Source organism: Camarhynchus parvulus, chromosome 5, assembly GCF_901933205.1.
Source record: "Camarhynchus parvulus chromosome 5, STF_HiC, whole genome shotgun sequence".
Taxonomy (NCBI): Eukaryota; Metazoa; Chordata; class Aves; order Passeriformes; family Thraupidae; genus Camarhynchus; species Camarhynchus parvulus.
In genome coordinates, this window is record NC_044575.1 from 56,705,996 (window position 1) to 56,732,707 (window position 26,712).

Genomic DNA, 26,712 nt, shown 5'->3' on the forward strand with positions numbered 1-26,712 from the left:
CTTAACCAGCCCTGAAAAAAATAATCCCCCCAAAAAAACCCCAAGAAGAGAACTGAATTGTATATGCATTTCAACAATTCAAAGTATTCTATAAAATAAATCTTGCTGCTAAAAATTCTTATTAATAATAAGAATTAATAAGTTATTAATGGAAGAAGATGGATGTTTGCTGATGGGTGATCCTGTGAGGGTAAATCTCTCACATCAGAGTCTAAATGAGAGGCATCTTTAGTGAAGATCCTGCACAAGCACTTAGAGGAATGACTGGAGAGCTGCAGCATTTCCTCTGATCCCGGCTCTGTGCTGCAACTTCTCCCTGAGGTAGGGATAATGATACTTAATCAGATGTCACTTTGCTTCTGGGTGGGGTTCACCTGCCCAAATGTTTGTCACCTGTCCCTTTTGGACAGCCAAGAGGAAGAGACATTTTCAGATATCCTGGAAGATCTGTTTAAAGCAAGTCAGAAGAATCACAGAGTCATTTCAGTTGGAAAAGACCTCCAAGATGATCAAGTTCAACCACTCAACCAGCACTGCCAAGGCCACCACTAACCCATGTGCCCAAGTGTCACATTCACACATTTCTGAAATCCTTCCAAGGATTGGATGGTGACCCCACCACTGTCCTGTGCCAGCGCTTGACAAACCCTTCAGCGAATGGATTTTTCTTTAATACCCAATCCAAACCTCCTCTGGTACAACTTGAGGCCATTTCCTCTTATCCTGTCCCTGCTTCCCTGGAGCAGAGCCTGACCCTCACCTGGCTGCTCCACCCTCCTGTGTGGGAGCTGCAAAAAGTGAGAAATTTCCCTCTGAGCCTCCTCTTCTCCAGGCTGGAGCTGGAGCTCATCACAAGCTGGAAGTTCCTCTTTCTCTCCTTGGCTATGACAGGAGGCTAAAACTTCAGCTCCAATTTAGAAATCCACATGAAAAAGCTTGAGCTGTTTCTCTTCCTTTTCCTCAGGTATGGCTTGCCATGCAGGGTCCCCAAGGCATTTTCTGCTGCCACCCTTCTCTTTTCCCTGTGGTCACAAAACAAATCATTCAGGGAGCTGATAGAGGTGAAAGTCAGGGTTTCCTTTTCTTGGGAGAAGCAAGGGAGCTGCAGTTCTTTAATCCATATAACCATGAGGCTGCATGACTGTTAGTGGAGGCACAGGAGGAGAGTGGCCAGGGAGAGCAGGACTGGCTTTTTATGAATACCACCAAACTAAATCAGCTTTAGATTCATCAGGAAACAGCAACCAGGCCTTTTCTTTATTTCTCTTTTTTCTTTCTCACCCCACAGCTGTGTTTGATGTTTGTTGTTTATCCTTTACAGCTGGTTCCCTGCCTCACCTCTCTCTGCTCACAGCATGTGTCTGCTTTGCAGCCAGAGGGTTGTTTGTACTTTTTGCTCCCATCCTGCACTCCCTAAGTGGGTTTTTTTTTGTAGGGATGGATGTACCCTGGTGTGTCTCTTCTCTCTGAAACTGAAGGGATGCTGTGGTACAACACCCCTGCACAGAGGAGCTCCATCCACCATCTTTCCATGCTCTTCCCTTTCTCACAGCAGTGGCTCTTCTGGGAGAAAAATACTGAATTTCAAGCCAGGTGATCCCACTCCTTATCCTGGGCTGCCAGAGCTCATTGTGCAGATGATTTTTTGAGGAGGAAAAGAGTAATTTTTATCAGTTCACTATTTGTCCTGTGAGTTTCTTAGATGAACAGCATGAAAAAGATCAGTTGTTGTGTGAGAACACAGCAGGCTTCTTCTCACTGATAAATGCAGATGACTCAGGGAAAAAGTGGTGGGACTAAACTACTGGAGTAAATGCAAATTATGTGATTTCTGGGGTGTTAGAATCACAGTTATCACAGCTGTACTAGCTGACAGCATCAAGAGTAGAGAACCGAAGATTATAAATCAATCCCTTAATGTATTATCTTATATATCTAAATAGCTTTTTATACCTAAGAGACTTCCACGTGTTTGCACTTATTTTTTAGCCCTTGTTAGTGCTGCACATGAATCCAGTGCTGCTCAGACACATCAGCTGCAGCTTGCTGTGCTGATGGAACTGAATTCTTGTGTGAAAGGCAAAGAAGCCTTTGGAAAGAGAGAATGCTGCACCATGGCATGCGTGGAAAATTGCACTGAGATTACTGAGAATGGAAATATTTTCAAAACATGGTGAGCAGTGCTTGGCCCTCGCCCCTGCAGCTCACTGCTGATGTTCCTAAGCAACTCTCGGCTGCAAGAGGTTTTTAAAATCTTTTTTTTCTGGAAGAGCGGAGCCTGCCTGCTGCTGCCTGCCTTCCACAGCCCTGGTGAGGTCGCTGAGGGAAATCTGGAGGTTTAACAATTAATGTTAAGGAACTGCTGCAGACAAAAATCATAGAACAGAATCATTAGGGATGGAAAAACCCTCTAAGATCATGGGGTCCAGCCATTAGTCCAGCACTGCTAAGCCCATCATTAAACATAGCCCTAAATGCCATGTCCACACATTTTTTTAAACCCCTCCAGGGATGGTGACTGCAACATTTCCCTGAGCAGCCTGTGCCTGGTCACCCTTTCAGTGACTGCATTTTTCCTAATATCCAATCTAACCCTTCCCTGGTGTCACTGCCATGTTTTCTGAAAAATCCCTTCGCCAGGATTTCTCTCCTGGGAAGCTGAGAAGCCTCAGAGAAAAAGGAAAACAATATGATCTCATTTGCTTCTCCTGTGTTTGCTGCTTTGGAATGTGGTTTGGAGATTGTTTATCCAACAGGTGATTGTTTTGTTGGTTTCATGTGAATTGTTTTTACTCAATGACCAATCACAGTCCAGCTGTGTCAGGACTCTCTCCAGAGTCACGAGATTTTCATTGGTATCTTGTTAAATCTTCTGTAAGTATCCTTTCTCTATTCTTTAGTATAGTTTTAGTATAGTATTCTTTGATATAATAATATAATATAATATAATATCATATAATATAATAATATAATATAACATATATAATAACATATAATATAAGATACATTTTTTATTATATTATAATATATTATATTATTTTTTTTTATTTTATATATTATATTATTATATTAAAATATTTTTTTTCTAAAAACATGAGTCAGTTACATCATTTCCTTCCTGCCACAGGGGACCCTGAAAATACCACACCCTGGCACAACTTGAGGCTGTTCCCTCATCAAAAATCACAGTTTTCAGCTAAAACAAAGAGGACAGAAGAAGAATTCTGAATCAGTAACTGTGCTAGAGATCCATCTTCTTCAAGAGTTGCTCCAACAGAGACTTGGGAGATATTTGTTTTCTCCCTGCCAGATTTCATGTCACTGTCACCTTCTGCCACGCTGCCAGAGCTGTTCAAAAATAAATCACAATGCCCCTTCTTTGGGGAAGCCTCTTCCAGTGCTTGCAAGCAGCCCTTCCATTTTTAATGAAACTGGTGGGAAACGGCTGCACCAGAAAAAGCACAACTTTCTAGAAGTTAAGACACGAATAACTGGAATTTGTTTCATTGGAACACAAAGTCTTGGATGATCACAGATATTGGTCATGTCATGCTTTATTGTGCATGTATTAATTTTGTTCATGTGTGGATAAGCAAGGATTCATTTCAGCAAACACAGAATGGTGGAATCACAGAATGGTTTGGGTTGGAAGGGACCTTCATGACCATTTTGTTCCAACCCCCCTGCCATGGGCAGGGAAACCTGGAATGAGATCATCTTCACAGCCCCTTCCAACTCAAACCATTCTGTGCTTCTGTGAGTGCGATAAAAAGGTAAAGGCTTTGAAACCTACTCCCAGCTCTGCAGAGAGTGCCAAAAATGAAATTACCTTAGACATTATTCCAAGTGTTGAATTTTGCCTTCTCATATCTGTTTCCACAGTGGCACAGGCAGAAAAGTGACTGCCTTGGGTGCACAAATGCAGTTTGCACTTCTGTGTGTGTGGTTTATATAAATGTACTCACAGACATGGAATGTGAATTTTTTTTCTGTGTCAGAACCTCTCAGAATGTCACATCTGCATTGATGCTTCTTACAGACTGTGAGACAAACAAACACATACTTGGAATTCACTCCCTCCAGGCAAACTGCTTAAAATAAAGGCACCTGCATTTCCCAGCAAGCTGTGAGATAAGGTTTTACTGGATTTTTTATGTTCTGTCCTACTTTCTGTTGTGTATATTTGATATTCTTTCTGAATGATAACATAAAGATAGATTACCAGATTAAAAATTATTTCGATTTTTTACTAAATCTGGTATAATCAGGTTCCTACATTGGAATAAGTTCACATGAAATTTGATCGGGTCCTAATTTGCATGATATGTTAATTAGTCATCGTTTCTTTATCTTACAGAATTTTGTCATTTGGTACATAGCTGTGGTTTTTGCAGCAAATTATTTTCTTCCAGTCTAAGTTTTGTACTCATTTAATTATGGAAGGCTTCATATGTTTCAAAGTGTTAAACATTGCACAGTTAATTGCATTATTTTTAATATGGAAGAAAGAAATGAAAAGGAAAAAAAATCCCATGATGCTCCTCTTCCAAAAAAATCTTCCAAGCAAAAGGTTGAATTAAAAAACCCAAGTATAAAAGTTTTGGAATTAGAGCACTTGATAAGTTTGAATTCAATGGTACATTATACACAAAATTCTTTGGGTCCATCAGTGCAAAGGTCAAAATTCAATTTCATTTCATATTCAAATTCAATTTCATTCAAATTCAATTTCATAACTGGTCAAAGTGAGAGCATTTATAGAGAAATGCAGTCTTCATTTAAGAAGAAAATGAGCTTTTTTTTGATGTCTGACCTTATTAACTGTTAATTTCTTGGTTACAGAATCACTTTCAAAAACACAAGGTCTGTATAGACTGTTTTTACCAGATTCATGGGAGAGTTTGCTACTCTTTTGGTCAATTTTTCAGGACATTTTTATAAGGAATATTAAAAAGAGTCAGTGAGAGGCTGATTTGGATCCCAGTCCCTCCCACACCTCTGAAGGACCAACTGAAAAGAAGAAATTAAAATCAACAAATATTTCATGGATGGAAACTATGATGTGAAATAGGAAGAAATTTAGAAAAGAAGACCGTTCAGACATTATGAAAGATTTTGTACTCCTCCAGAATTTTAACCTGAGTAAATCCTGCAGTGAGGGTCCCTCAAATAGTAGATTTCACAGGTTAACATTTTAAAGCTTCTTTTCATTGCCAAGCTGCCTTGGTTATTTTTTTAACTCTTTCTGTGATTAAATGCAATTAAATACAGAAAGTACAGCCTTAACCACTGCTCCTTCAATATTCTTTCTTTGCAGGCTGTTGAAATTCAACTGTGAAATCTCAGAGGGGCTAGAAAATAGTAGATCTTCACACAGATATTATGAAAACATTAAAAATCCCCACCAGTGGCAGTAAAGGGATTAATTATCTGCTGTTTTGGAAATTTCATTTGTTTTGACATATTCTGTTTTATTTTTATTGGCTATATTTAATTCTCATAGCAAAACTGAAAAAAAAAACCAAAAACCCAAGCAACAAGGAAAAAATGGAATTTAAAGAGACAGACATTTTGGCATTCTCAGAAAAGAGAATCTGTGGCATAGATGTTTCTCCTTCTGAATGTCACCTGGATTGCAAGGCATTGCAAAAGGTGTGAGCAAGCAAAATAATCTGAATATTCTCTGGGTTTATCCATGTTATATCCATGCAGCTCAATGTGCAGATCCTCAATTTAGCACTATAATAATAATTGTGTATTTATCATTATTATTTTATATATTATATATTATATAAATTATATAAAATTATATATTATCTGTTTCTAATCTATAATTTATATATTTATTTAAAATTAATTTTTATATATTTTAATAATGTCATTATTATTTTTATTCTTATATTAATTGCTTCTCTCCTGATCTGCCTTTTGAAGGGTTGTAGGACAAAAGTAAAGGGGGAAAAGCTGAGACTTCCTGGTGAACCAAATCCTGCTTTTGAACCCCCTTCCCTGTAAAATCTGAGCTCAGAATCCCTACAGAGAAGAAAAGATGAGTTCCTGGAAACTTGTGTAAAACCATTGCTCAGAATTCTACTATTTTTCTTGGTGGCAGAACTATTTCGTTAATGTCCTCATGAAATGAATGTTGCCATTAATTAACAATGTAATTACTGCAAAAAATGAGCGGCAGCCAGCATCCAGCCCTGGCCCTTGATCTTGTAGGCACTGATAAATGTCTTATCTTTACTCTTCTGAGCACTGACTTCAGTAGAAATATTTTTTGCTGGGGAAGTTGACCAAGTTGTTTGAGGGTCCAGGGAGTCATGACCAGAGAGCTGCAGGCCAGGAATTTCACAGCCTGAGTGGAACAGAAGCACTGTCCTTTTTTTTTTTTTTTTTTTAATTTCTTTTTCTTTTCTTTGTTGTTTTTTTTTTCTTTGTGCTGCATTTTTACAGCTGTTCAGTTGAATTGAGTTAAAGAAAATATCTCATCAATGCATCTTTTCCTTCACATTTTTTGCCACTTACTCCCCAGTCCTGTTCAAGATGGACTTCTGGTTCTGTATTTGTTTGCTGTAAGGGTGCTGGGGTTTCTCATTCCTCTTTTTTCCCTTTGGTTTATCCTTTCCTCCTTCTGTATCAGATTTCTTTCCTCATACACTTCTTTAGGTAGGCTCGTGCTTCTTGCACAACTCCTGTTCTGTGTAGGAAATTAAAAAAGGAAACAATTATCCCTGGTTCTGAGCGCACCCTATAAAACACACAAATGCACAATGTTCACCCAAGAGAGAACTATAAATCTGTGCTCAAAATTTTATCCTTTACCTACCTGAAATCATCTATTTTCTCCCTGTGTACTTTTTCCGTGGAAAATATTGCCTCTCCCCACAAGCCTGCCTTGACTCGTAATTTAAGACCTTGTAGCAGAAATCCTACTAGTTCTGTATGTCCTTGCCCTCTTTGCCAGCTTTATTCTCATCAGATATATCAGAGGGAATTAATGAATAAAGATGGAATGGAATAGAGCTCAAAAGCATGTAGACACATATTCACATGAGAGACCTGAAAATTCAAATGCATTATTTTTTTCTTAATTTTTTTAACAACCTCCTAAATATGTTTACATTGGTTTTTTGTTTTTTGGGTTTTTTTTTCTATGAGGATTCAGCTTGATTCTGAGTTACTGCTTTTACAATCAAATATTTCCCAGGGAAAGAAGGATTTCAATAAGGAACCTGGAAAGGTAAGAGAGATATATTTGTCCTGGCTCAGAGCTTTTACTACTGAGGCCATGGGCTAATGTTGAAAGACTTAAAAAACATTGAGAGGTCTGATGAGCTTGAAGGAGAAGTTTTGTGTGCTGGGATGCAAGGGAAGAGAGGATGATGAGGTTAGGATGTTGATTTGGGAGGGACTACATGTGCAGTAAGAACATGGGGCAGACAGATGGATGTGGGAGGATTGTGGGGAGATTTGTCAGCAGGGGTGAGGTCGGGTTCCTGGTCTGGAAAGTTGAGTGTGCAGATTTCAGAGTCATCCTGGCTGACTTCTCTGTGCTTTTTAAATTTATTATTGACTTTCACTGTGTGTGGGGAAAATCTAAATCTGCTGGGGGCTCTACACTCCTCTGTCCACAGGGGCTCTCCTGGCTGTATCCACAACCTCTCCTCCAGAAGTGTACAAAGCAAAAAAGAGGCTGGGCCATTGAAAACTCTGCCATTGGGCAGCCCAAGCTGGGAGCCACATTCACCCCATCCCATGGCCACTCCACCTGCTCTTCTGCAGCATTCACAGCGACCCAAATCACCCATTTCCTATTTCCTGCGTCTCTTTCATTTTCCTGCACTTGCCTGCCTGTCCTGGGTTTCAAGATGGGGGCGGGGGGTGTGAATTCTATTGTCATCTGTCAGAGATGGGGCAGTTATCTTCTGCTCATTGGGCAGTTTTTCTTTATCTCTTCCACAACCAACCCTCTCTGTGGAAAATATCTTCTGTTAATGGGCCAGTGAATGTCAGTGCATGACTGATAAAAATTACATCATCCTCCGCCCAGGGGAGGAGCCAAGCATTCCTACCTGGATACAATCTGAGGTTTGGGACACCACAGCAGCCTTTGCTCACTGCATTGCCAGAGGAGCCCAGGCCCATGTGCAGCAGCCCTGGAGCTGCAGAGGAAAACTCCCCCCTTGTGCAGGATCCCTGCTGCAGCAGCAGCACAGCTGGCACTGCAGGAGGGCTGAGCCCCCATGGGATGGGGCTGTGCCACCCCCTGACACACAGGGCGACAGGGCATGTTCTGACTGTGTCAGAGCTCTTTTGTGTTACTGCATTGTTAATTTTACTTTTATTTTCTTCCCTAATAAAGAACTGTTGTTCCTTCTCCCATATCTTTGCCCGAGAGTCCCTAAATTTCAAAATTATCCTGGCTCAGAGCTTTTACTGCTGAGGCCATGGGCTAATGTTGAAAGGCTTGAGAGGCATTGAGAGGTCTGATGAGCTTGAAGGAGAAGTTTTGTGTGCTGGGATGCCAGGATAAATATTTGGAGGGAGGTGGTTTACATTTTCCATTTCAGGTGAGGCTCCTGCCTTCCTCAGCACACACCTGTCTTTTCAAACCAAGACATTGCCTCCACTGATATTGCATGCCTACCATCCCAGCCTTCATTGTCAAGATTTCCCCATTTTAGGCACTGGTCGAAGTTTTCTCTGAATTATTGTAGTAAATCTGTTGGAGTGGGTGATGGTGGTCAAGACATTCCCCAAGGCTGCTGTCACTGTTCCTTAGAACAATGAGGAGCTTCCCTCCCCAAGAAAGTAGAGCACTGAAATGCTGAGTGTGAACTGTGCAGCTTCCAAAGATTCCAGAGCTCCTTTGGTCTGCAGCAGATGCTCTGTCCCCAGGGGAATTGTCTGACTCCTGGTCACCAGTCTGAGCTGAGACAGGGTAAATCAGATGCCAGGAGAGCAGGAAATATTCTCTGTGCATGTCTGACCTCAGACAGGTGGATTTACAGCCAACCTTGAGGATTGTTCTCTGCTGGTGGAGAGGTTGTGCTCCCACATCACCAAGGACAGCCATGGTCTGTAACTCTTCAAGCATCCCTAAAAATGAGGGCTGAGGCTGTCACTCCTGAGTAAACCATTGTGCTGGATTCATTCTCCTGCTCTTTCTGGCAGTTGAGCTAAGCACAACATACAAAAGAGATGCCAAATATACCTTAATACTTTCCTTCTCTGACTTTCCCTTAATATGATCCATTCTAAATGAGACTGTTATCAGAGGATTGCTCTTGCTTTTGTGTCCTGAACAGAACTAGGTATAAAAAGCAATTGTAACTGTTTATTTTCATTCAGTGACACACTGGTAACTCTTTCTCCTTTTTTAACTTTTCCTACTTTGCTTTATTTCATCCTATTTGGAGGAAAAAAAAGCAACTGAAGTTGTTTCCTTTTCTCCTCCATTTTCTTTCGGGGCTTTCAGTATTTCTTGCACTTGCCCTCCACTATTTTCATCTGCAAAATGCCTCAGTCTGCACTCTGTGTTATGGAGGTGATGTGTGTGAGGGGAATAAATTCCTTTGTAGGAATCATGTCTGATCAAACTCATTCCTCTCCATTTGGAGCATTACAGTGATGTAAAATATCAAAGTAGTTCACAGCAACGAGACTCAGCTCACCTTTCTCTGCCTTCCCCACAAACCTGTTTCTACCAAGTGAGCCATTTCCTCTGTTCTCCATATTTTACTTTTTAAAAATTATTTTTATGCTGATTTTTCTGCTGCAGTCTTTTATTAAAAAAAAAGCTCATGAGAATATCCAAACATCTATACTTTATCTGATGTCTCTAGCCTTTGATCACAGGAGTGGATATGACAGGTTTACCCAAGTTCAGAGTCTCAGAGGGAACAAAACCAGGTAGTGCAGCACTCGACATTGAAGTCCTGCACAGAAATGAGTTCAGTCCTGTGTTGCTTCACACCCTGGGCCCAGTTTCATTCCTTTGTTTGGCTTTATTTCCTGGGTATCATCTTGTCTCTCTGTTCTCCAAGCCTCCCAGCCTGCATAGTTTGTTCCTGTCCTCCCTTTCTGTGCTTTCACCTACTGCAGCAAAACTGAAGGGATGTATTTTTCCACTGAAAAGTCATTTAACTTGTGACTTGTGTTTCTTTGGCCTTAACCAAGATGAGAATCCACAATGCTGAGAGATGCACATACATCAAATTAGACTTTTTTTTTTGGCCAGAGCTACTCGTGATTATATTTAATTGCTCATCAGAAATAGGTGAGTGAAGTTCAAATCAGCTTCATTTCCCAAAATAGCCCTGCTGGGTAAGGCTCAGAGCTGGTCCTACCAGGACCCTGTCTTCTGCAGTGATCAATAGTCCTCCTTGGAGAAGTAATGCAAGAACAGTCAAATATAGAATGACCCTTCTTCTGTATAATCTCCATGACAAATGGAGTGTCAGGAACTTCTCTGGATGAGGATGATATCTGCATTTTAATAGCTTCTGATGGAATTTTATGCCATGCTGGATCTTCACTGCAATGTTCTCCTATCACTGATTGATTCTTTTAGCTCACATATACATTTATCCTCCCTAATAACTTATATAATTTATTTAATAAGGACAAGAGTTCTCCTGTTTTAAACCTGCTGTCTCGAAAGTTTATTGGCATCCTGCAGTTCTTGTGTTATGAGAAACAGTAACTCATCTCTTCAACACCTCCAGCAAAGGTGTGTGTGATTTTTACACACCTTTAATCTATATGTCCCTTCAACTCTTTTTGAGGCTGAGCAAAAACAGTTGGAAAAATCACCCTTGATAATTGTTACCCATGCTTAGACTGAATAGAATAATGATTCCTGTTGGTTTGCAGGAGGTCTGGCCTCATACTGGAATTAATCTGTTTTTTCCTGAAGGACTCAGGTGATAGGACAGAACAAAAGCTTATCATATGTGGATGACAAACATGGTAAGAGTGGGAGCACCCTCTGCAGGGCAGAACTAGAATTAAGAATTATTTTAGCAAGCCAGAAAATTAATTTAAGGGGAAAAAGGTTCATAATAATTTTTAAAAATCCATGTTTCCGCATTTAGGTAGAAACAGTTGTTTGTGCAAATGCATCATGAGGGAGGTATTCAAGCAGAGATAAACAGAATTAAAGCTGAAAAGCTGAACAACAAAGTCAACAAAGATTTGCAGCAACAAAAAAGGCAACAGTCAGAGCAGTGTGTGTGAAAAGGTGACCTGGCAAGGTTTAAGGTGTGTGTTCTCACCTGCAACTTTGCTATAGGACAGACCTGGAGTTTAAAAGGGGATGCAGATTATTTTGAGATTGAGGAGGAATTCAGTAAAGATGATGAGAAGAAGGTAGAAGAAATGTGCAACTTTTCCATTTAAAACAGGTAAATCTAAGAGAAGGCATGGTAGGAACCATCAAATAAATGAAAATTCCTAGCAAGACAGTAAGCTTTTCTCCTTGCCTACTTTTTCAGACAAATAACTGGGAACAGAACAGATTTAACAGAAGAAAAAGGCCCTTAGAAAGCACTGACAGCACACAGAGGGAGGCCCTGGAATCCAACTGGAATCGTCTGAGTTTTGCAGAGACAGAGTATTTCTGCCACCAGGGTTTTTAAGGACAAATCAAACATCTGTCAGGGGTTCTTAGGTCTAATTGATTCTGCTGTACAGCAGAGATGGACCAAGATGACCTTTTGAGATTACTTTCAGTATTCTTCCTTCTACTGTAAAAATAAGAGGAATTAAACCTAAGCAGGCTAATCTTGGAAGAGACCAAGAGAGAAACAAAAGAGAAGTATACAAAATTTTAAAAAGAAAAAAAAAAAAACACAAAAAAAGGAAAAATGGAGACTGGTTAAACCAATCAGTTACTGCCAGACCCTGCTTTTATTCATAACAGCCTGAGTCTTTCAGTCATTACACTGTTTAAAAACCTTTTCTCTGCTTTGCAGAAAAGAGAGATGAAGTTTGGAAGGAAACAAAGAGGAGTATCCAAGGGCAAGGCACCTGCCTGAGGCGTAATCAATATGCTGTGCCTGGTGCTTTCAGCCAGGGATTGTAGGAAAAGGCCTGGGATGCAGCTGAGGTGTGGAACAGGCCTGTGAAATGTGGAATTTATGCTTTGAAATGATTCTGTACATCTTTCAGGCCCTTGGCTATCAGCTCTGTCTGATCATATCTGTCTGGAGCCAAGATGAAATTTAGCTGGGTACTGGTAGAGCTGATCCAACATTATTGAGTCAACACAATTTTGTGGGAGCAAAGGAGAAAAAGTTTCTCTGTTTGAGCATGACCTGTGCTGCTCTGGCTGTTCTCACCCATTTTATTTGGTGCCATAGACATGAGTGGTTTGTGTTGGCTTTGGAAACTCCTAAAATTTGTTCAACAGGGTGAAGTGGATGATGTTGTTAAAAGAAAAACTGTCTTTTTAATGTCAGAGGAATACATTAACCTTTGTATTTCCATAAGCAAAAACTCATTTTATTCTTCCTGATCTCTCTAGAAACAGTGAAACTCTTTGGAAAATATTTAGAAAACTGTGGTATATTCAGTTGTAATTATTTTTTTTCACAGAGCAATAATAAAAGATATTTTTGCAGTGAATTCAAGCCAGGAATAGGCAAAAGGCAGAATGACCTGACAGTGCTTTGTGGTAACATGTTAATAACTACTTCAAAACAAAACAAAACAAAACAAATATACTTTTTTCTTTTTAAGATGACATTTTTGAGAAAATCTTTCAGTCCTTATATTTTATTTTTTTGGCACAGCAATCTACCCCATTTTAACTCTTAACTCTGTTGTAAATCTTCTCAAGGGATGGTCAGAGGAGATCTTTATTCAAAAGATGAACTTAAATTTTCTGCTGTACTGATTTTTTTTTCACTTACCATGTAAAAAACAAAATTGCATTTTGCAAATAAGCCACTACTGTCTTTGAAGCCATATGAGGCAAATTATTAAATCTGTGTTTTCCAGCAATTTATAAAATCTTGGCTATAAAAATATTTTTTCCTGATATTATTCCTTTTGTTGATCTGATACTCAAGCTTTCCTTAAATCTGTACCTCATAATGTTCTTGTTGTTCTCATTCAGCTCATCAGCCTTGTAATATTTTTCCAGTTGGGGGTGGCTTTAACAGAAATTCAAATAAACTATCAAGTAAGTTTTTTCACCAGTTATCCTGTCAGAAAAGCAAACTTTGGGGTTTTTTTAATGCAAGGATTGGGTAAACCTTGAAAAGGTTCCTGCAGAGCTACAGGTCTGGTGGCCAGTCAAGCTATGGGAAAACAAGATAAGCAAAACAAGTTTCTTAACATTTTGTGAGGGGTTTTTTCATTTTAAGAAAAAAAATATTGTACTGTGTCACTACATGAATTTCTGGAAAATGAGTGGGAAATACTGAATGCAGTGCCAACAAAAATTCAGCAATAAGAGGAAAAAGATTAGTGGTTTTTATAGCAGGCTACAATACAAGCTGGAAGGACTGGTTGTCAAAAAATCTTGAATGGGTGATCACTGTAAGATATACTGAACTTTTTATTTTTTCACACTTCTTTTTTCCTGCTAAATCCCACAATATATTAATTCTTTGCTGGTTTCATCAGACATAGTAGTGATGGAACAAGAGGGAATGGCTTTAAACTGAAAGAAAAGAGGTTTAGATTGGATTAAGGTTAGGAAGGAATGGATGCACTCAATGATCTTGAAGGTCTTTTCCAACCCAGTGATTCTGTGAATTTTGTGATTTCTGTGAAGAACCAGAAATGCTTTCAGGTATTCCTTAACTTCCTTCATCATCCTTAACTTCCACTTGCTGAAGAGCTGTGGTAATAGCAATGAGGGGGCTGTAAAATAGTCTGAGCATCACTGATCTTCCCAGAACTGTTTGCCTTTCCTCAAAGGATAAATAAAATGAACAGACTTCAACTCCTGCAGCTTGTGGCTGGGTGGTTATCACTGCAGGACTGTGGTTAATTAATGTTTATGTTTCTTTAAAATTTTCATGCGAGTAATTTGTACTGCTGTTCCTGTGGCTGCCATTGTATATGTATTTATAATTCTTTTATTGCTACTGGGAGATGATAAAAGGCTTTATTAATTTGTATTTCACATTCCAGGCTTTGCTAAAGGCTAAAGCACTGGAGTCCAGCAGAAAGGGTCAGTGGTTGAGGTGCCAGGCTAGGTCCATGGGGTGCAGTGCCCTCCCATAAGCTTTGCTTTTAATAGAATCTCTCATTCTTTCAAAATCAACACACTGTTTTCCAGACCGAGCAAAATATGTACTCTTTACCTGGGACTTGTTAGTTTCCTTTTAAAAACAAGATCCAGCACAATATTTGAACCCAAAATCCAGCATAACATTTAAGCCCAATACACAGTTCACACAGAAATACACATGAATGAGTAAAGTCCTCAGATGTGGTATTTAACACGAATTTTAGAACTCTCCTCTAGATCACTGTGTCTGCAAATTAAACATTGTACACACCAGTACAGATTTGATTTAAGATCAATTACTTCCCCAATCCTTTAATAAAACCTCACTTCTGCATGCAAGAGTGAGTTTGTTTGCACACAATTTTTAGGTGCGGTGAACCTGTCAAGTGGCATTTCACATGAAAATAAAAAAATCACATAAAGCTATGAGGAAGGGTTTATCAGATTTAACAAAAACAAACCTTCCATGGAGGAGAGTGACACTCAAGGCAGCCTGGCTGATGTGACACCTTTCAAAGCCTCTGAGCTCCTGGCAGACTCTGTCCTTAGCAGTGCTGGCAGGTGATGGGATGAAAAAAGCATTATTGTCACAGACATACAGAAATATGCAGTTACAGCCAGTGAGCCATACAGTAAGAGTTTAATTTGAGAGGATCTTCTTACTTTTGGTTCTGTTTTTGGCCCTTCAGCACTGATCTGCATCTTCCTCTAGACCCTCTACAGCATCAAGTTCTGGTGACCAATACTAACCCAACTGCCAAAAAAAGAAAATCTTTAATCTGATCTATTTAATGCTCTCCAGGAAGGTCTCCATAAATGAAACACACAGAGCATAAACTCTACCTTACAGAGAATTTTGCAGTGCATTTCTTCTCCTTTTACAGTGCATTTCTTCTCCAGCAGTCAGACTCAAACATCATGAGGAATCATGCACATGTTTTATCTTTTGATGGAAGGAAGAAGACAGTCTGTTTCCACTGGTGGGGAGAGAAGCTAGAGTATGTGATGAAAAATTAAGTTCTCTGGTATATTCAAGCTCTATTTTTTTTATTAAAGTCTATTGAAAACCAGGCTCTATTGTTTTATTCAAATATCATGTTAGGAAATGAACAATACACAAGCAAACCATTGTACTAGGGTGTGTCACAAGCTTTTTACACAGATTCACAGTGATAAATAGATAAAAAGACATTGCTTTCCATCTATACCAGAGACTTAGGAAGAATACAAAGTGCAGCTTTTTAATATTATACAGTCTCACCCAGAGGTGTTTCACCAGAAGTCTGGCACATAAACAACTTCTTTTTGAAAACAAAAGTTTCCAGAGCATGACAAGCACTGAAATTGCTTCATCCAGATCACTGGGACAGAGTTGTTGGCACAGGCTCTTTTTAGTGTCCATTCCCACCTTCAGAGAGGATCCGTGAGGGCTCTGTGTACTTTGCTGTCATCAGGTAGAAGAGGGCAGGGGCAGGTACCAAGGCAAGCAAAGGCAGGTCCTGCTCAAGCTTATCCAGTTTGGAAATGGAGATGATTCCATAGGCATGGAGTAACCAGTGGCTGAAGAGGACAACGAGCCTTTTCTTCCTCACGAGCAGATCCTTGAAAAACTTGCAAAATAAACACAATTTCCTGTTAGCAGTCAGCCTGTTAGCCAACACATGACATTTAAGAGGTGTGAGAGGCAGAGCACAAAAACCATGTGAAGGCTCCTGGGTTTGAGCCCTTCCAGCACACACCCAGCTTCTCAGTGCACCATCAGAGGGAATTCTCACATGAGATTCCTCCAGCCAAGAGGGGAAGGGATAAAGGAAGAGGCTTAGATGTAAAATACACCACAGAGAAAAGGCAAGAGACAAAGTGGTGTCAGCTCACTCAAGTCTTTTTTACTCTTTTAACACAGGAAACATGTTTACCCACCTCCACTTCAGAAGCAGACATGTACACTGCCAGTGTGACCAAAGAGAGCACCAGGATGATGTATGGGAAGGCATAATCTAAAGGCAAACATACAACACATTAGCAGGCAGAAAAATGGCACAGCCTATCCTTCAGCAAAGTTTTTCCACAGGTGTGAAGCAAACTGAGCTGCTCTAGCTGCCTCTTAGCATGTGAGGGTCAGCCAAGCACAACCTGCACAGCTCTTCCCTCTGAGGTTTTCTGCTATTTCTCAGTGGAGTAACTCAATGCTTATACCACAAATTGAAAAATGATAATGAGAAAAGTAGTCAGGCTGAGTGGGGATTTTGTGGCACCTCTCCAAATGTGACAAGAATGCTGGAAGCTAAATCAAAAATAGCCAGTCTCCCCAAATTTACACTGAAATCCAACTCTGAAATGAGACAAACTCTGCCTTAGCAAGAAGTGGAACTAACTCACTCTGAAGTACTTTCCTCTCCCACCCTCTCTCCTTTTTGGGGGAAGGGACACTCTCAGGCAGCACTGGCTGAAGCAAAGCAGTGTTGGTCAGGAGCCTGATAAGGATAGAGCTCCTAACAAGCAACCTTTTCAGGTGAAACTCCTCAAAATAACCCTAAGCAACATCCTTATTCCCAAAGCAGAAAGTGTCCCTTCTTTCTGTCCCTTAAGTCCTTTCTTAGTGTGCATTGATAGGCATGTCCAGGAGTGTTTTCAGGAGAGAACTCACAGAGGAGGCCTCCTCCCACGGCCTGCAGCACAGTGAGGATGGGGAAGAAGTAGAGTGCTGCATAAATGCTTTTAAATCTATCAGATCTTCCCAAACCACATGCAATCTTCTTAACCAGGAGAGGCCTCAGCAGCATCATCAGCACGAGACAGAAGGCATAATAAATAAACACAATGGTGTACCTGGAGAATAAAAAAAAGAAAAACTCCTTAAAACGTGCAGTTTTCTCACAGAGGTCACAGCCAAGGAATTTGGGGTTAGTCAGTGAACTCTAAAGACTTTATGGGTAAAAGGTTTAAACAGAGAATGATGGGCTCACTTTTCCTTAGGGGAAACAGTCAGGATGTTTCCTTTCCAAGGACAGGAAAATGAAAAGAAAAAAAGAAATTATCAGCTACAAAGTGACATGCTGAGAGGACATAGTCTCGAGCTGCACCAGGGGAGGTTCAGGTTGGACATCAGGAGGAATTTCTTCACAGAAAGGATGACCAGACACTGGAATGGGTTGTCCAGGGAAGTGATGGAGTCACCATCCCTAGAGATGTTAAACATCTGGACATGTTTAAAATCTGGAAATTATCTTTAATCTGGAAATTATCTTTAATCTGGAAAGACAGGAATTGACGCTCAGTGCCATGATGGTCTTGGGCCATAGGCTGGACTCAACGATCCCAGAGGTCTTTTCCAACTAAACTGATTGTGTCATAGCCTGGGCTATGCCACCTTCTTTGATTACTCAGAAAGTCATTAAACATTGCTACATCCATGTAAAACAGCTCAATGCACAAAAGATTCAGGGGATTGATTGCCATTGATCCCAGTTCTACCTGAACAATTTTGGCAGCTTGGAGGAGAGGCAAGGGGGTACACACTGACAGGGGGGTACAAACTCCTAGGGGGTACACACTGACAGGGCCACACCCTGATAGGGGGTACAGTACACACTGACAGGGGGTGCACACTCACAGGAGGCACACATAGGGTTACACACTGACAGGGGGCACACACAGGGGTACACACTGACAGAGAGTACACACTGACAGATGCACACCACAGCAACAAGACAACTGACAGAGGGTGCACACTCACAGGGGTACACACATACAACTGACAGATCAACTCACAGCACACACAGGTAACTGACAAATCACACTACAAGAACACAGTTACACACACACATGAACAAATACACACTGACAGGGGTGCACACTCACAGGGCACCACAGGGGGTACACGGCCTCGTGGGTGCAGTGCACGGTGGTGATGTAGTCGGGGCTGGGGTTGTAGAGCATGGTGTACCAGTCCGAGAGTTTCTTGACGGCGCAGGAGCGGATGTGCAGGGAGCCCACGGGGTCGCTGAGCAGCAGGGTCACCAGGGCTGCCACGCTGCACTCCAGCAGGGCTGTCAGGTGCTGCAGCAGCGCGCTGGAGCTAAGGGACAACAGCACTGTTGTTTTGTGGAGATAAACAAAACTGCACAACTTTGTGAAAGCTGTAAAGCCAGCATGTTTATTACAGCGCTGGACACACATGGAGATTGCTCTCCTTAAAAGACATGCGTACCTCTGGGAATTCCAGGGCCCTTTTTATCCCCCTCCCAAATCCATATGCATGCAATTTCACAATAGGTTCATACATATTCATTTTTACAAATTTCACGTGACATTTGCCACCAGTTCTTCTTTATCACAAAGAATTCCCAGGTCAGGTTGACCTGCTCTCACAGCAGTGTCTGTCTCCCTCCCCTTATCTCTGTCCTTCACTGAAGCAGTTTCTCTGAGCCTAGGCTTTTTATGAGAACAGGCAGTCAGACTAAATAGCTATGTTTTCAAACTACAGACTTAACTCAAAGATGTACATTTCACCTAAATCAAAATGGATTTCTACTCTGGAGAATTTCTACTCTGTCTCACTGTCACTGCTGGGCTCTCAGAATCTCTGCTGGCCACAGCCACCCTGAGATGCGTTACTAAATCTCTTCTCCCAGCCTGGCAGTCGAAGAAGGAGTCAGGATTCTTCTGTTCTTGTTCTCAAGGTTGTTTATTATTTCTTATCTATAAAATTCTTTCTCTGACCCCCCAGTGTCTGTCTGGCAGGTCGGATTGAGGCACACTGAGCACCTTCAGAGGCAATGTTATCTTTTATACTAAAAACTACGTGTACATTATTTACCATAACTTCCCCAATACCTATCACCTGTGTTAGACAGTGAGCTTCTACTCTAAACCAATATGTAAGTGCCAACATCACCCAGAAGATGGAGGCCAAGAAGAAGAAGGAGAAAGACTGGACACGCTCAGATTCCTCCATCTTGCCCCCGAACTCCCATTCTAAAAAACCTCAAAAATCTGTTTTTCACCCTGTGACAAACTAACTATTATTCTACTTAAACTCTCTTTGTAGGAAAGATTCTGTGCTGTTCTTGTGAGCCAGCAAAGGCTTCCTGATGATAAGGAAAGCCCCATATCTCTCCTGAGGAAGACACCGAGGTTGTCACCATGGAGATGTGATGAAGGAGAGAAAGGTAAGAGATATGGACTCTAGCTGGCTCACAGAATGACTTGGCTCCCTGATCACCTACTGAGAACTTTGTTTCCTTCCTATAACCAATGGGCAGTGAATGTGTATATTAAGTGAATGTAAATATCTTGAAAGAGTATAAAAGCAACATGTTGCTATAACAAACCTCTCTTGCACCCTTCTGATGGAGTCGTGGTACTTTGTGCTGTGTCATGCTCCATAATGACATCTCTTGACTTGTAATTCTTCATATAAAGGTTGGTAATTGTTTTTCCATGGGTCTTGGGCTCTGTGCAAGGTCTCCGAGCCCCCTGACAGGGTCTCGAGTCCTCCAGGGCAGCCAGAGGAATTTCCTGGGATCCCACACCATGCTGCCAGCTCCTGCAAATCCCAACAGCCCTGGAATCCCACAGAGCCTTCTGCAGAGCTAAAACCTGCTCAGTGTGAAAGCTCTTTGACAATCCCAGGTGGTTTAGTGTGTAAAAGAAAAGAGTGGTGAGGGTAATGCACCACACATCTCAGAAGGGGTGACATTGCTGCTTGTGATACAAGCAGAATTGCCAAAGCTGCAGGTTGAAGATGGTAAATATGGATATATTAAACATTCCCAGTCCCCTATCTGTTCAGTGCTCAGAGAATCACAGAATGATTTGGGTTAGAAGGGACTTTAAAGACTACCCAGCTCCAACCCCCTGCCATGGACAGCTCACTTCACTCCAGAGCCATCACTCCTTAAAAAACTCCAGTCTAACACCTAATGGCCACATGCAGCTGTGGGTTTAAACCTCTTTTTTACAGAAGTTCTCTGATGTAAAGGCCACAGCAGCTCTGCTATCAAGACCCAAACCCAGAATACATATACCAGAAGAGAAAACTCAGATATAAAACTCAATACCCAGAAGAGAAAACTCAAACCCATCCTCTCACTGCACCTGTGCAGCCCTGCTGATACTGACCCAGGGGAGAGGGGATGATACAACCTGCTGCTTCTGTCTGCTGGGAAACCAAATCCAGCCCAAAATGCCAGATGGGCTGTGCACTGCCACATTAAAGAGGTACAGACCATGCCCTCAGGGCAGTGACTGGCCAGGGTGCCCTGCAGGACATTTACATTTGTAAATAAACCCTGCTACAGCTGCTCTAAACTTCTGTGCAACCGTATCAGCTCAATCAACAAGGGTGGATGGGGCTCTGAGCAACCTGGTCTGCTGGAAGGTGTCCCTGCCCATGAGAGAGAACTGGAACTGGATGATCTTTAAGGTTCCCACCCAACCCAAACCAGTCTAGGATTATAAGAACTGCTGGACAGTTCAGTTCAGCATCTCAGATTGATCACTTGTGAGTAATATATTTCCAATTTTAAACAGCTCATTTAGAAAAAGGGTTACACCAACCTCTTTTTTCCAGAATACCACTCAATAAAGAACCAGTGTAAAACCAGGGGCAGCATGGCCATGAAGCCGAGGTACAGCCAGTCGTAGCGGTCTGGAGATCCCAAACACTCCCTGCAGATTTTGTGGTCATCCGTTCTTTGGCCTCTAGGACACACCTGCAGAAGGCAGAGGTTGGACTGACAATCCCACCACCAACAGCAAATCTCTGCAGTTAGTGGAAAAACAGCTTGGGGCAAGACACAGACCAGATTTTTAAAGAGATGAAACAATAACCCCAGTAATTTCTCAGCTTACACTTGCTCTCTCTGACTCTTCTTTTTTAATATAAACAAGGGTGAAGCATGATTAAAAGCCTTTATGCAAGCCTCCATTTTCCTCTCCTGCTGTCACGCCACTCCCTCTCATCTCAGCTCCCTCAGCAGGCTGCTCACAACCACAGCTCTCCCGTCTCACCCCACCCTTCCCGGCTCTGGCTCTCCCTCAGCACTCCGGTAAAACCGGCGTGCACAGGGACTCATTTCAGCACATCTCCCCGCACCACCCCGTTCTGGGTCAGCTTTTCCAGCCCCGGTACGGCACCGAGCCCCCAGCACCTCGTGTCACGGTGCAGCTCCTGTTTCGGTCAGGAGCCGTTCTCGCCCCAGCCGCCCCCGGTACCGACCCGCAGGGGCCGGGCCGGGGCTCCCGCCTGAGCCATCCCGCACCGGGCCCAGCCTCGCACTCACCCCGCAGTCCCCGTAGGTCTCCACGGAGCCGTTCACCGACAGCACGGTCCTACCGCAGTACAGCCCGAGGCAGGCGGGCTGGATGTCCACAGCTGCGGGCAAAGCGCGGGCCGCGTTACCGGAGAGGCACCGAACGCCAGTCCCGGCCCGCTCCAGCCGCTGACAACACCCTCAACCCCATCCAGGCCCCCGCCCGCATCCCCATCCCGGTGCCCCATCCCGGCCCGTCCTACCGGCGCGGAACATCGCGGTAACCCGGCAACCGCGGCCCGGTACTTCCGCCGCGGCACTTCCGCTTCCGCCGCGGGTCGGCTCCGCCCGGGAATGCGGGGCGGGAACGCGAAGGGGCGGGGAGTCGGGAGGGCGTGGCCTCTGTAGGGGCGTGGTCACTGAATGGGCGTGAACATAGGCGGGACGTCAGTCGGGTGTGCGTGAGTGGGCGTGGCTTGGGCTGAGGAGCCCGAAATGGGCGTGGTCTCGCGTTTGTGGGCGTGGTCTCTCGGGGCGTGGCGGTGCGATGGCGGCACAGGGCGGCGGTGACGGTGACGGTGACAGTGTCGGTGGCGGAGCGGGACGGGCGCTGCCGCCGCACTCGCCCTCGGGCGCGGTGCTGCAGACGGTGGAGATGCACACGGGCGGCGAGCCGCTGCGCATCATCCCGCGGCTGGAGGCGGCGGAGCGGGCGGCGGCGGCGGGGCTGTCGCTGCTGTCGCTGCGGCGGGAGGTGGCGGCCAGGCACGACCACGTGCGGCGGGCGCTGATGCACGAGCCGCGCGGCCACGCCGGCATGTACGGGGCCGTGGTGGTGCGAGGCGGGCGGCGGCCGCGGACGGCGCGCGCACCTGGCGGCGCTGTTCCTGCACTGCGCCGGCTACAGCGCCATGTGCGGCCACGCCGTCATGGCCCTCGGCCGCTTCGCCCTCGACTACGGGCTGGTAGCGGCGCCCACCCGCCCCGAGACCGCCCGTCCGCCTGCGCTGCCCCTGCGGGCCCGTCACCGCCTTCGTGCCCTGGGACGGCCGCCGCAGCGGGAACCCCGTGCGCTTCCACAGCGTGCCCGCCTTCGCTGCCGCCACCGGTGGGGACCGCTGCGTGTTCGGGGGAGGGGGGGTTTAGTGGTCTGGTTGAGGGGCATCTGGCAATTGTCTCCCTAGTCCCACTGTTCGTCAGGGATGCTGTAAGATGCCACAGGAGTACTGAAGTTATCATCCCTGTCCGCTGCCCTTGCATGTGGCTGCATTCCTTCACTCTGTGGCTCAGCAGTTTTGCCTCCTCGCGTTCCTCCCTTTCTCTGCCCAGACTTGGCCATTGATGTCCCTGGCCATGGGAAGGTGGTGGTTGACATCGGCTATGGTGGCACTTTCTACGCCTTCCTCAGCGCCGAGCAGCTGGGCCTTGATGTGTGCTCTTCAAAGACCAGAGACCTTGTCAGTGCAGCGAGTGCAGTGACAGAAGCGGTGAAGAAACAGGTATGGATGAGCACTGTGGTATCCCAGCATGTTCCCTCTGGGCTGACTGCACCAGACCAGCTCAGGATGGTGGGAGAGTCCCATCCTTCCGGCCCCATGATGAATTTCAGAGTCCTTACAAGGATGGGGGAAGGAACTTTCCTGCTTCCCTCTGTTACCTGTGAAGCAGAGGTGGAAACGCAGCCATGTGGCCGTGTCCCCTTCCTCTGGTCTCTCACAGAAGCTGCACTGCACACATTGCTGCTGTTGTGTGTATTTGTGACCCTCTCTGTGCTGTTCCCAGTTCAAGCTTCATCACCCTGAGAGTGAAGACCTGGCTTTCCTCTACGGCACCATACTGACGGACGGGAAAGATGCCTTTAGTGAGGAGCCCACCACCAACATCTGTGTGTTTGCAGATGAACAGGTACAGAAACAGGCTCTTCTCAGGCACAAGAGGCACCACAATTGTCCTTTTGTCCCTTAGATCCACTGCAAAGAAGATTGCTTGTGCTGCTGTTATGTCTCTGGAGAGCTGAGTGTCGATGCACACATTCTGGTTTTGCTACTAATAGCAGAAATACTTCTGCACACCTTAGATGGTGGCATTTTAAAAAGCTTCATACCCAAAACTTGTTGATTGGAATTTTCCAAGAGTTCAGGAGCTGAGACAGGATCCCAGCATAGTACATGTCCCTAAAGTCCTAATCCAGGGAATATCTGCTGGTGATGAACAACAGGAGAGAAATGGGGTTTTAAAATTCTGGTTTTGTCTGCAGTGCATAAGGTATCACAAAAATTGCAGGGGAAGTTTTGGTTGGACTTGCCAGCAGTGAGGAGTGTGGAGCACTGGGACAGGTCACCTCAGAAGCTGGCCAACACTGTGGTTTTGGAGATTTTAAAAACCAGGCTGGCAAGGAGCCCCCTCAGTGTAAGGAGAACCAATCTTGCATTGAGGGGTGAGAATGGAGCAGGTGACCTCAGCCCCTCTCAGTCCTTTTGAGATGATGCTGGGAAGATTTCAAGTGCTCCTAAATAGCCTCAGTGTTTATTAGATTATCCATCCCTAACTGTGCCAACAGTCCAGAAGTACCCCAAACTTGCTGCTTTTTTCCTTCTCAGGTGTGATGTATCTGGATTCTCTACAAAACCCTGGGTTGGGGGGGTTTCCCTTGAGTGCAGTGTAAAGGTGGCAGAGAGAACTGAGGGGAACAATCTCATTTTGTATTAAACCCCAAAATCTAGAGCTGGTTCATCTATTCTGCTGTAGGTTGACCGAAGTCCGACGGGTTCGGGGGTGACAGCTCGCATTGCCCTGCAGTACCATAAGGGACTCATCCAGCTGGACCAGAGCAGAACCTTCCAGAGCAGCACCACAGGCTCCTTGTTCACTGGGAAGGCAGTGAAGGCAAGTGGCTGCTGCTGGACTTGCCCCCTGAATCAAGGGCTGCTGGAAATGTGCTCAGTGGGGAAGCAGAAAAGCCTTTCTGTGCCTAGGGAAGGGTGTAGGGAAGGAGGGAGGTGCCTGTGGGTCTTGCCTTCCCACAAACCTGGCACTAAAAGGATTTTAGGGCCTTGTTGTGTTGTGTGGCTGCTTTGGGATGAACCAGGGCAGGGATGTCTGCATAAATGTCAGGTAGCACTGGAATTCTGTGGGGTTGGGAGAGTGGAGAACCTTCTGTTGCCTCTATCCTCATCCTGATCCCTCTGCAGGAGGCCAAGTTTGGGAGCTACAACGCTGTCATTGTGGAAGTCTCAGGAGAAGCCTTTTACACTGGCACAGCCACCTTCACTGTGGAAGAGGAGGACCCACTGAAACACGGCTTCTTCCTCAAGTGACCCAAGCCACATGTGGTGGCAGAGCCTCACTGATGGTGCTGTGCTTCTCCTGCCCAGGAATTTCTGTTTTACTTCTCCACACGTTGCAACATGAACGGACTTGGGTGGTGTGACAGCATTTGTCACATTTCAGGATAACAGGCTTGTTGCCCTGTTTGTTGCCCTGTTGTGATTAGCATATTGGGTGCACTGTGATTAGCACATACAAGCTGCTCTGAGATGCTGTAGTCTTTTTCTTCTTCTTTTTCTTCCCCATAATTCACAGAAAACTGAGCTGATCTTGGAGAGCTGCCTTCAAATTTATGTGCCTTCTCTGTGTCTGCAAATTATGAATTTCAGAATTAGATTTCTATTAAATGTACGCTGAAAACTCTGCCATTTGCCTTGTTTTCACTCCCAGAGCTCATTTGCAGGATTCTGCTGAGTATGTCATGACTCTGGGTTTGAATTGCTAGCTCTTGTTGTCTCCTGCTCAGCCAGCTGTGCTGCTCTGTCTCATGCCCCAGCTTCCCTGCTCAGCCTGTCCAGACAACCCCTTCCTCACTCATTTCACCCCACCAGGGCTCTCTTCTGCATCCTGGGGCTGGATGCAGGTATTTGATCAGAATTTCCTGTGTTCCTGCTGAGTGTCCATGCTGTGCTGCTTCCCTAAGCCTTCCTCTCTTGCTTATCGTGGACCACTGGCTGCAAATACCCTGTGGTTAACTTTCAACAGGAGCAGCTGTGTTTGAAAGTCTGAGCCATTATGACCTTTGACTGCTAATTATTTACTGATTTTGTCCCAGTCTGGGGGCAGCTTGTGCAGCAGAGTGCAGTCAGTGCTTGCTTTGCCAGAGTCCCTCCAGGCAAAAACCAAGCAGTTGCAGTGGCAGGAGGAGACCTTCAGACCTCTGGTGGCCCGTCACTTCCACTGTGTCTCTGGATAAAATGCTGCTTGTTAAATGAAGATACTCCTGGGAGGAACGGGCACTTGTTAAAATGAGACATGAAAATGAGAATGATCATCTCATGGAAGCTCATGCAGCAGAAGGGTGCATACTGGTGAACTTAGATAAGGTTGGCACAGAAAAGCCTGGGAGGAATTTCTTCTGTCAGCTTGAAAATAACTTTGTAGCAGGAGGAAACAAAAATCCCCTGATTTATGCAACTGCTGTGCTGCCAATAGAGGTTTTTTAGGATGGTGTCTGGGGCTCCTGCTGATTTAAGTCCCATACAGCCTCTGGTCCAGGAGAACAAGAAGTGACACACACATCCTCCGTGCTTGCAGGAGCACACTCTTCCATGTGTTTTCATCTTCTGGGCATCTCCTTCTGATCAGCCCCCCAGCCTGGCTCCTTGGAAAGAGCTGGGACAGCAAGTCACAAAGTCCAGAAGTGGCTTTGTGAACCTCCAAACAGGATGTTTGGAGGTTCTTCAGGCATTAATTGGGATGCATCCTTCATTACCTATTCTCTACCCCCATCCTTAAGAAAATTTTCAGGTGGGGCAGGCAGCTACAGCATAGATGAGAGTGGGGTGAAAGGGTCCTGCTGCCCATGTTGGGGGGCTCCCTGGCCTGATCCCTCAATCTTACACCTGATGGTCCCTCAAAGCCCAGCTTGGTGAGCCGGGGTGATGGTCCTGGCCTCCAGCTGAGGGTCTGGGGGTAGCCGGTCCTCCGTGACGGGCTGGGGGCTGTGCCGGGAGAGGAGCTGACCGGAGCTGCCAGGGGAGCACGTCTGTGGGGACCCATGGGATGGTGCCGCTGTGGGCTGCGGTCCCCCGGCCCCGCCGCTCGTCTGTAGGGGCTCCGCTTCGCCGCCAACGGGTCCGGCTGGGCCGGGCCGGGCCGGTTCCCCGGGCAACGGCGGCCGAGCGACGTCAGCGGCCGGGGGGGCCGGGAGCGGCGGGG

At 44.6% G+C, this 26,712-nt stretch overlaps 2 protein-coding genes across 2 annotated transcripts; one reads left to right on the forward strand and one right to left on the reverse strand.

The window, feature by feature from the left end:
- Positions 1–15,278: 15,278 nt before the first annotated feature.
- On the reverse strand, positions 15,279–21,824 carry JKAMP (JNK1/MAPK8 associated membrane protein). The gene is made up of 7 exons (XM_030949493.1): positions 21,768–21,824; positions 21,535–21,626; positions 20,810–20,964; positions 18,120–18,326; positions 16,896–17,077; positions 16,169–16,245; positions 15,279–15,858 (listed from the first exon to the last, which is right to left on the reverse strand). Exons 1-7 carry the CDS (start codon positions 21,778–21,780, stop codon positions 15,640–15,642), a joined length of 945 nt encoding a protein of 314 aa, XP_030805353.1. The 5' UTR covers positions 21,781–21,824; the 3' UTR covers positions 15,279–15,639.
- Positions 21,825–22,033: 209 nt separating this feature from the next.
- On the forward strand, positions 22,034–25,194 carry L3HYPDH (trans-L-3-hydroxyproline dehydratase). Its single transcript, XM_030949637.1, is given in 7 exon segments — positions 22,034–22,345; positions 22,347–22,499; positions 22,501–22,612; positions 22,834–23,003; positions 23,287–23,409; positions 24,253–24,390; positions 24,696–25,194. Coding segments are annotated over 7 exon segments (1,116 nt in total). The 5' UTR covers positions 22,034–22,051; the 3' UTR covers positions 24,822–25,194.
- The last annotated feature ends 1,518 nt before the right edge of the window (positions 25,195–26,712 follow it).